The following is an 11,142-nucleotide window of genomic DNA, read 5'->3' as shown; positions in this document are numbered from 1 at the left end:
AGGTCTGGTGTCCATGACGAGAAAAAAGTGGGCGTGGTCGGGCGTCGCTAAAATCCTTTCGACGTAGCCCCCACGAAAACATGATAGTTTAGGGGTTTCAAAGGCATATTTAATCGAATTTAGAGTCTATTAATACTTACAAAATACATATAATTTGTTGAATTTTTATTTCACCCCGACGAATTGTGGGTTTTCTCCCCGGGGGGGGGGGCAATCTACGACGTTCCCCACCCACCTCCTTAGCGCCGCCACTGGTAATTACATAATTCACAATTAAATGTTTTCACATCACGTTATAATGAAAATATAACAATGTCAATACAACTAAATATCTAGGAACATGAGTATAATAATAATCGTATGAAGGCCCACTATCAAAACTGATCATTGAGCCAGCCGCAACGTCTTGCTGTACAATTGTTCAGGATTTTAAGCCATACATAACATTCCAAACAACAGCGATGACCGTAAACACCGCCATCACACGAGCTATGGAAATAAATAATTTTTAGCGACGAATTATACAATTTATATTTGTTGATATCAGTTATACAGCTGACTATTTATTTAATTTCTACATACTTTTAATGCATGTAGGGCAGCCTGGCTCAGTCGGCTCAGGTAATAGCCACTGTGGGTGCGCGCGGAACGGTGGAGATCTCTAGGTCCCCGGTTCAACCCATCGCTGCTTTCATTGTGTTTCAGCTGGAGGGCTGAAATAAATGCAAGTTACGATGGCGCACCGTCTTTCGTCCCGTATGCATTATGGCCCATGTGCACGTTAAAGAACGTAGTACACTATTCGGAAAAGAGTAAGAGATTGTCTCTCGGTATACTGCCCAATCACCACCAGAAGGACCCCACTGGAAATAAGTCTTATTTTTTAGACTTTTGTGGGTTATCCTTGGTGGTTACACCGAATAAATCCATCCATCCAGTGTTTTGTAAATCGAATGGAAGTCGATTATAACCTATATAGTATTAGTACATCTGGAATATATAAAGGTATTACTTCTAGGTTTAATTAGAGACATAAAGTAATTTTAAATTTTTTGATATTGTATTAACCGTCAGTAAAATTATATAATAATTTTATTATTGATTCTATAAAAGAAATTATTGATAATATCACACCCAAGCTATACATATATTCTTATAACAATAATAATTATTATTACTATTATTATCAAAGCCATTAAAGTGGATATTGAATATGGACGTCTTTATAAAAATCAGTATAATTACCGCTGCATATGATGGAGACGCCATTATAGGGTCCAATGTCGCCTTTTTTTCTTTCCTTCTTCTTATCCACTGGGCTCCCTTTATCTAAAATAATGTGTCAATAAAGAGCAATTTTTTTAAATTATTACTAATACCGTTAGGGGAATCATTGTTACATCAGAGAGAACAAACACAAATGAACATTAGGCCTAAAGAAACTACCTCGCTCGAGTACCCATCATGGTCGAACACCAAAGTCCCGGCTGCGATTTTTTTTTCCGTACGAAACATTTGCATGAAACTTCACTCGGGCCATCTCGGATCTGTCTCTTATACACATCTAGATGTGTATAAGAGACAGGAATAAAAAGGAAGATATCATAATGACCAGACTCACAACACCCTGCAACCCCTTCTCCACTTCAAAAACTGTCATAAGTCCTTTCATCTATGCTGCCCGATGGCGTAACCACTGGGGGACAAGAGGAAAATATCTTAATCTTTGAAAAATCTTCCCCACCCCTTTATAAATGCCCTTTTCATCCCCTGAAAGTGCCTAAAAAACATTTTAGGGAGTTTTCATCAATTCCGACGAAATTAGAATTAAAAACACAAAAAAATTTTGCGTTTTTAGGGCTTTTTTAGGTTTATTCTTTTAAGTTATTTAAACACATACTGTAATAGTCCCAAACTCAAGGAAGACAAATTTAAGATAGATTGTTTTAACCTAAAAGAAGGGCATCGTGTATTGATGGTGAAATAATATGTTTGATGAAAAGATTGAGGGCTCAATCTTGTTTTGACTGACAGAGGTCATGTCACATTCTCTCTCTTGTCATCAGGCTTCAATCCGTTCAAGTTGATTGTATTCCAACAACTGCGCCAAATCTCCCAAGCCCTGGCTCACCTAATTAACCTAGTATTCTTTTTGTGTACCTAGAGGTCGCTGGGCAGCCTGCGATTTTTTTTCCGTACGAAACATTTGCATGAAACTTCACTCGGGCCATCTCGGATTGACTCGACTAAGTTCGATACGAGGAACAAGAGCAGACACTTCGCAGTGTCGTGACGCTCGAGTTTTACTATTATTGCTCTTTCTATGTTTACCTACGCTAGGCCTATGATATCTTACGGATTTTGGATTTACGTGTGTAACTAACTGTGACCTTCTTGGATGTTTATTAAATGTTAGTATAATATCTACAACAACAACAGCTAGTACCCCCTTTTATAAAGTGTTGATAGGTACAGTAATACCAAAGGCTAGAGAGAAAGTGGATAAACTATGGGCCTAACTACAGGCTAAGTTAAGTCCTACCTAGTATAGGCCTAGGGTCCTAGGCTGACACCAACAGTCATGCTTTTCATACAGACGTTGATTGAAATTTTGAAAAAAAAAATGGAAAAAAATTAAAGCATGAAATAAAGAGTGCATAAGAGAAATGTTATTAAATAAATAAAATATACGGTACCATTCGGCGGCGTTAGTGTACTTGGGCAAACTATCCTTGTAATGTAATTAATGTATTTTAATAATAATAATAATAATAATAATAATAATAATAATAATAATAATTTCAGCATTAATTACCTTGACCTAAGCCTTGTAATGAAGAACCATACTATTTACTAGGCCTATAAATAATAACGAGCCCATGGGGAATATCTTTTGTGTTATTTCCCATAACGTCGATTTTTTAATTGTTTTCTAATTCCTCCATTGTCTAAGTTCCCCTTAAGGTATAGGATACAGGTTGGTTTTAGTAACATAATAATTAATAGTAATAATAATAATAATAATAATAATAATAATAATAATAATAATAATAATAATTTCAGCATGAATTACTTTGACCTAAGCCTTGTAATGAAGAACCATACTATTTACTAGGCCTATAATTAATAAGTAGCCCAGGGGGAATATCTTTTCTGTTATTTTCCCTTAACGTCGATTTTTTAATTGTTCTCTAATTCCTCCATTGTCTAATTTCCCCTTAAGGTAGGCCTACATGTTGGTTTTAGTAACATAATAACAATAATTAATAATAATAATAAATAATCATTTCGGCATTACATGTAATTAACCTGGTCTAGTCTTGTAATCCAGAATCTGCAGATTACTATGCCTGATATTAATATAGGCGTAGGCCTCATTTACACATTCGTTGGTGCTCTGCCATTTAGGTCTTATGGCATCCAGTATTTTAGAGGTGCTTCTTCTCAGCTCTTCTCTTAATTTGAAAATAACTGTCACCCTGTTTCATTTGATGAAACGCCCCGAGAAACGCGCTTTTCTTTACTCTCTGTGCTTTCCCCAGAAAGCGTATATTTTTTGTAGTTAGGCCTAGGTAATTATGCAAAACCCAGACTTATCTAAACAATAAAAATTGCCACAGTATGTAACTCAAGTTAAAATAACGTTTTTTTTACTCGTGAAACTCAATCAAATATTATGTCATTTTAAACGACCCATTAGTATTAGCATATGGTAACATCAATGTATTTTTTTTAAAAATAGACAGCGACTTTCTCTCCGATCAGATCAGAAGTCGTTGATGACCTTTTGACCTGAATTCTGCAATACAAGATTTTCGGGTCGATTCAGTCGAGACGGCCCGAGTGGAGTTTCATGTAAATGTTTCGTACGGAAAAAAAAATCGCGTCCCGGCTGGCTGTGGATCATTTACAATTTGTTTGGGATTCTGAACTGTGTCTAGGCCTTTACGGAAACCATTTCACAAGTGATATCGAATTTCTCACTTGTACAGTAAAGTGACCGCTGAATTACCCCCCTCCCCCCCCCCAACGCGCAAATATCCTATTTGACCGTACCACTTAACTAGAGGTGACATTCTCCAAAGCACATTCATTAACAAGTAAATAATTTATGATTTCAAAATAGAATAAACTATACGCAGCATAAACTACAGTATGATGTAATCAAGCATTGAATAGGAATTCCTTGAATAGTATAAATTCATGGAACTTAAGCACTTTTTACTACCTAACCTGACCTGTATAATCGTCGGGCCCGCTGACCTTAGTGTGGCCTTAGGGAGACTGGAAACAACCGTTGAAAATAATTTATTATAGTTCAACGTTTTAAAACCACTAATTACTGAAATTTGCAGCTTTTTGATAAATAATATTTATACAATGTAATAAACAAATTATTATTTATACCTCTAAAATAAAAATCACGTCGTTTGGTCAAAAATGGCGGCAGTTTTTCATCAACACGTTGCTAAAATTAGAAGGCGCAAATACTTTCCTATTCTTTAGCATTGATTGTCAAATTTTTAAAGATTGAGCGTTCCGACGACCAAAGTAAGCCAATGAAATTAATTTTTATATGACAAGTAAGCTTGATTTAGTCTCTTTTTGATAGTGAAACGGACATGAAATTCGGGTCAGGCGTTCATGAATTAGAGCTTTTGTATGTAGGCGACCCCATATTTTAGGTTGCTTTAGGTTACCAGAACCTTAATACACTGACGGTTTTCGGATACGCTCGCAGTAAAAAAAATATTCCGATAAAGCAATATTGATTTAGAAATTATAAATAAAATAACTTTATTTCTAAATAAATTGTGGACACGTTGCTAAAACGGCCAACAATGTCGGTGCAATATTAACGGAGACAGCTTAAAAAACATGTCCAACATGATCGGTTTTTATGCGTTTCGAGCCGTTTCAACCTGGCTATACGGGAATTTTAGACACAAAACTAAGTTCCCTGGCAAAATAAATTGCAATAGTTTTCAAATTCAAACCGTTCTTGTGTAATTCTTACATCTAGAAACTTAATCACTAAAGTTGAGATAGTGGAACATGTTTTTTGAGGAAATTTCAAATTGGCCGTCATCCTTATTTATACGATAAGTCATTTTTAATATTTGTTAATGCTTGTTGAATTATGTTTATGGTGAATAGAATCGTGACCTACCATTATATTTTGAAGAAACCATGGTTGTAGGCTTACCAGTATGACCTTTCTTTGTATAGTTTGTGAAATTACATACCCCAACTACAGGCTCGATTGTGGAATGGTGTGACACTGGAGGAGGTAGCGCCAGTGGGGGAAGGGAAGGCACTTAATTCTCGTCGGAGACAGGTGGTGCCCCTGTCGCCTATACACCAGGGTAGAACCTGACCTTCCCTTTAAACAAAATAGAATTTCCTTAAATGTAAAAAATTGTAGCCACAGACATTAAACTAATACAAAATATTTTCATAACTACTTTACTCATCGCATCTTACAATATAACAAAAAATTACCTATGCCTATGTGGGTGTGAAAGCTGAAATTAATAGCAAAAGTAAAAACAAATGATTTTGTCAAAAAAGTTTGCTCTAAAGACATTTATTTATAAATGAAGAGCTGATAATTTACTCGATGTTCTATGAAGAAAGTCTCTTCATACAGCTAACAAGATCAGCGCATCATTTATGACCCCAATGCACCAGTAATAAATAGCAAATCATGTAGATATAAACAATTAAATTCTTGTACAACTATAAAATTCAGAAGAACCACTCAATTTATACTAAACAAATAACGATACAAAAATACTATTACAGAAAGCTCAAATCACATGATCTGAAAATTATAGCAATGAGGAAATTTTAATTTTAAAAAGCAAAACTAATCAGAATGCAGTTAAATTAATGCAATTTTGCAAAAATATATCAACGTGAATATACAGAGGCGAATAAAAGTATAATCAATACCTTATACTGTAAGCATACAAAAGAAATAAGCGTTTGAATTTCTTTCATATAAATTACTAATCAATCTAAGTCATAATTAGGTCTACTTACGACTGCTTAATGAACTAATTGAAACTAGAGAAGTCATTCTATAGAGTGCATACCTCCGCCCTGTGCCTGAATACAGTAAAAACATGGAGGTATAAATTTATACCTCCATGGTAAAAACAATGCGCAGGCGGTGTATGATGGGCGAAACTGCAGCATACCCTCAATGAAATGATAGATCGCCCGTCGTATTCAGGCACATTATTTTCTTAAGTGCTGCAACCTACCCTCAAGAAAATAATGGAATCGTATGGTAATATAATACTATAGTATTTTTGTAAAACGTATGCACTATGGTATTATTCACTTAACATTTATTTAGGATTTTATCACAATAAACAATATACTTACCTAAATAATATCCCAATCAATGGCGTATTATAAATAATATCTTAATTTTAAAAAGTTAACAATTAATTTGCAAATTAAATGGAATAAAAAAAAACCTACCTTCCGATGAATATGTAGACGTGAGAGCTGCATTCATTAAAAAAATATGACACAAATATTATTCATCTCAAGCTTAAGATATCACATAGAATATTTAAGAGCTTTTTATTTACTACTGTCGAAATCATTTTAATTAAAAAGAATGGTGCTAATTTCGATCAAAAAGCTTAGAATTCATGATCAACTACGAAAGTAGCACAACATTTACAGTATTATAGTATCAAGATGAATAAATAGACAATGCATTCTGACGACACAGATACCCATGTAATCTTCGTTACATCATTGAATCAACCCTATGGCTATGTCTACACGCACCTGGTTCATTGGAGCAAATCATTTGTGGGTTGATACAACTCTGTCCGAACTCCGCAAAATCCATGAATTTCACTTCCATGCAATCGATTAGCTTGGTATCTTTTTCAGTGCATGAAGAATTTCCCAGGACAGCAATAGCATACTGTTTTTCAGATATGGCTTCATCGGTTCGCACGTGTCGTTGAAATCCTAATTTTAAAAATAGTCTGCAAGTTACCTCCGCATTAGTGGCATAGCGACGATTCATGGGGCTCGGGGTGATAAAATGTTGGGGACTCCTTGTGTGAGAGACTATTATATCCTCCCTACATTTAAGTATTATGCTTTAGCCAACAGATATGCATTTAGTAGAGTATGGGTGTATAAGGTTCTACCTAATTTAATATCCAAGAAATTACACCATACAGACATAACATAGGTATCAGATTGTCTTTACTGTACCAAATATCTGTGGTTTGGACAAGAGAGGACTTCTGTTAACATCGCTGCAAGAAGTGTAACACCTATTCAGACCTACTGCAGCCTATAGTATTATATCAGTATTATATTAATATAATACTGTATTATATTAATATTTACCACTTTTCATTTTGCTTTACTGACTTGGTAACTTAACTGTAAGTAAACTTCGCTTTATTATGTACTAGTTGAGGTATGATTTTAATCGATACTGTTTAAAGTGTTTTTTTGGGAATTAAATATTGCTGATGCTGAAATAGTCCTGGTACTAGTTTGGATAACCCACATTGTGGAAATAGTATGTTATGTAGATTACAGTAGTGGTTCAAGGCTTACCTCCTGAACATCGAAATAGGCTCTTTTATAATTATAGCTCATTTTGTAATCATTTGCTGGGAACCTGAGCACCAGTTTAATTTTACCGTATTCTCGGTGATACAGTGTTTTGCGTCTCATTATATTTCCCGTTAATAACAGTTAAATAATAGTTAAATAGCTAAGGTGCTAATAACGCTAAGTCAGAATCATAGAATTACTGGATACATAGATAACCCCATTCAATTCAATACCTGTTAAAACGCATATGGTAATTTAAAATAAATTCCGTTCTTTGTTGATGGTAAATATAGGCCTACATCAGTTTCGTTGTAGTCATTACAGTCTAATTGCGTCCTATTATCTATTTCGGTTATTTCATCAACACCTGACGTACAAATTTTGCAGGTCACACTTGCATACAGTGAAGTAGACAATGCCAAAAAAAAAAAAAAAAATCTCGTGACTATATAACACTATAAGCAACTAATATTTTGCACACACACTTTTAATTTTAATATTAATTTTTACTTGCAACGCTAAATTAGGTCTGTGCATAAATCGTCATCGTGAATTTCGTTAGCGAGCATAGGTTACATGCTTAATCATGAATGTATTGATGTAAGTTCCAATGAAGATTTGCTAATATAATCGGATTTTGGTATTACCAAGTTGGCGGCAGGCGATCAAGCCCTCTGTAATACCAAAACTCTGATCAGCAACGCAGACAGTCAAGAAGTTACCAGTTCCCTCGTCGAACAGATGCAGAAATCCAGCTCCTACTAGAGAACTACCATAGATTTTCAAATCACCTCGTTCGGCTACAAAACAAAAACAAATAAAAAACATATTTATCCAAATTATTGCCGGTGTTGGAGCACTAAAGATAGGTTTTCGTTCCTTCATGAAAATATTGTTATAAAGATATGTTGAAGGCCAAACAATATACGAAATAGAAATAAATGTTGTCGGTTTTCAGACAAACCCTAATTATCTAACAGCATGTAAAGATTAAAGGAATGGAATAATTTAAACACCCGTTGGTTAGTGGGAAACAATGTCTTTCTCACTCTGATTTTTAGCTAAATAAGTCACCGGTACTAATTTACAAAATAAGACATTCATTTTTTTTGTTTAATTTCCAAATGTATTTGATTTACAGTATGTGAGAGTATTTTTTATTGAGGCAAAGTAAAGGAATTATGACTGCTACATTTTGTGAGGTACCAGTCAAACAAGAGTGACAAGAAAATAAGAGTAGAGGGTCCACATGTTGGCCAACACAACCAATAGTTTGAAAAAACTTTAAAACAGCTATTTGCTCTAATTTCTCTAATTATTATTACTATCTATACAGTATTTCATCTGTATAGATATCTTAATCTTTACTATCCTTGCAAAGTAATAATAATAAGTTTTGAGCCGAATAGGATAGTCTTTAAACTTAAAAAATCATTTATAATTTCTTCGTTTTTTTTTAGCCGTTTAACTTACATGACGTTCAAGACCCATAACGCTATGATTTGAAAAGTAGGAACCCGTAATCAATCTATTTAGGATATTGATGTTTTCTTTCATCAGTATTTCTCCAGGCTGTTAGTGAGGATTCAATTAATTAGCACCATCCCTTCCTCTCTTTATTAGGCCTATGCCTATAATTGAAAAGACGCTCATGACATAATACGTAATCTTGATCCCTAAAACCTCAGGATGTGACAGCATATCACCAGAAGTTATATAGAGAATTAGAAAAAAAAAAAAAAAAAAAAAAAAAAAAACATTCAATTCAATTCAGTTAAATAAAAAATATATTTCATCCAAAAGCCAAAATGGTACAATAAAAAAAACAAGGGTTTCGATGAGGACTAGCCTAGAAGTAAACTTGTTTCAGCTAGCCATGGAACCTAATTTACAAAAAAAAAAAAAAAAAAAATACCAATAAGAAGTAGAAGTTGAACCAAAACAATTAAACTTAAGTGACTTAATAAATATATCTGGACTTAAAGTGTTTCTTTAGTTCCCTCTTGAATTTGGCAATATTTATTATTTCTGTTAAATTTTTAGGAGACTTATACCATTTAATTGAACCTTGATGGCTAACAAAAAGTGACTTTTAGTAAGTCTTGAAAATGAAATAATACGATTTCGCGTTATGGTATCTTCTTGATTGATTATTTCATTGTAATTACTGATTAAAGGAGGCAATTTGTTATCCAAGTATTTATACATGAGACACAGAGTAAAATATTGATTTAAGGTCAAAGATATAAGATATACAATATAATTAATGAGGTACCGTAAAATAACAGAATTATACAATGTAATTCCGTCAGTCTTTGTCTCTCCAACAATTCAAGACTAGGTTTTATAGCGCTGTGAGACATCAGTAAGGAGCACTTTATAAATGTAAATTATTATTATTATTATTAATGTAAGTAAGATATCATGAGGGCAAAACAGCTTAACTTTATTCAAGATTCCAGCAGCTTTTAACAGAATTTATGTTGGGTTTCCAGCTTATAGTAACTCCTAAAAATAAAATATTGGATCTACTTTCTATAATAGTTTTTTATTTTTATCAAAAAATACCCAACACTTTCGGGTTTGCGATTCATAATTTTTGTCCAATAAGCTCTTTCTATAACTGCCCTTTTACAAAGGGGGTCTAATGATTAACGAAAGGTCTGTTGGCCGTAAAATTAGTTTGCGTGTGACTAGCAATACAATTCTCTGAGGAGCGGAGGCGATTGTTTCAGGGCGGTGCATACATCGAGTACAGTAGTCGTCTTACTTGGCAGTGAGGGCTTGCATGTACGTTTGATAATTACGTGTTACAAAGATTACAATAAAATACGTTACCTGATGTTGCAGCTACCAGAATAACGATGCATAGGCCTACTTGAAAATTCATTGTGCAAAACTCACTACCTTTATAAAAGTAATGTTGAAATCGTATTTCTTTGTGAACTAATTTTTCTGACGATTATTTATAATGAGAAAACTAAAGCTCGACGTTGCCCTTTCAGTTTCACTCTCAAATTGCACAGATAATGAGGTCTATATCAATTTTATGAGGATCATATTAATTTTCATGAAGTAATTATCTATTAAATCACGAATTTAGGGAAATGTTCTTATACAAATTTGAAACATTTATACCCTAGAAGCCAGACCAGATTTTGTATGCACTTTAAGGTCCAGAGAATTTGACTTCAGAAATTGGTTTAGGGTGGTCCAAGAATCATTTTTGGCTCGGTAACACATTTTCAAAATGTGGCGAAAGGTCAAAATGTCGGGGCAAAGGTCATAGATATAGGGTCGTCATATCTCCGCAACCACTGGTGGTAGAGAGTTAATTTTGGTGCCTATTTGTTCAGAACATTCATGTTTCTATTTGCTCTAATGGAAATGTTTCTATTTGGTCTAATAGAAAATGACCGGAAATGCTGTTTTTAACCTTTGACATGTTTCAAATGTCATAGTTATTGATTCCTTATTATCTCCACAACCACTGGTGGTAGAGTGTTAATTTTGGTGCCAATTTGTTCGGAATACTCG

The 11,142-nt window shown here is 34.0% G+C and overlaps 1 protein-coding gene across 1 annotated transcript; it reads right to left on the bottom strand.

Moving 5' to 3' along the window:
* Window positions 1-5,508: 5,508 nt before the first annotated feature.
* On the bottom strand, window positions 5,509-10,557 carry LOC117102046. Its single transcript, XM_033242260.1, has 5 exons — window positions 10,444-10,557; window positions 8,253-8,405; window positions 6,811-6,999; window positions 6,493-6,519; window positions 5,509-5,525 (listed from the first exon to the last, which is right to left on the bottom strand). Exons 1-5 carry the CDS (start codon window positions 10,493-10,495, stop codon window positions 5,509-5,511), a joined length of 438 nt encoding a protein of 145 aa, XP_033098151.1. The 5' UTR covers window positions 10,496-10,557.
* Between the last annotated feature and the right edge of the window lie 585 nt (window positions 10,558-11,142).

This window comes from Anneissia japonica, unplaced genomic scaffold, assembly GCF_011630105.1.
Source record: "Anneissia japonica isolate Jap-2015-1 unplaced genomic scaffold, ASM1163010v1 scaffold997_len2565447_cov190, whole genome shotgun sequence".
In the NCBI taxonomy this organism is placed as follows: Eukaryota; Metazoa; Echinodermata; class Crinoidea; order Comatulida; family Comatulidae; genus Anneissia; species Anneissia japonica.
This window is presented reverse-complemented; position numbering and strand designations above follow the sequence as displayed.

Bases quoted from the DNA above. Each gene is read 5' to 3' on its own strand.
- LOC117102046 (XM_033242260.1), bottom strand. From the start codon at position 10,495: ATGAATTTTCAAGTAGGCCTATGCATCGTTATTCTGGTAGCTGCAACA. The intron at 8,406-10,443 runs GTAACGTATTTT...TTTGTTTTGTAG, and splicing joins TCTGGTAGCTGCAACATCAG to CCGAACGAGGTGATTTGAAA. The intron at 7,000-8,252 runs GTAATACCAAAA...TTTTAAAATTAG, and splicing joins GATCGCCTGCCGCCAACTTG to GATTTCAACGACACGTGCGA.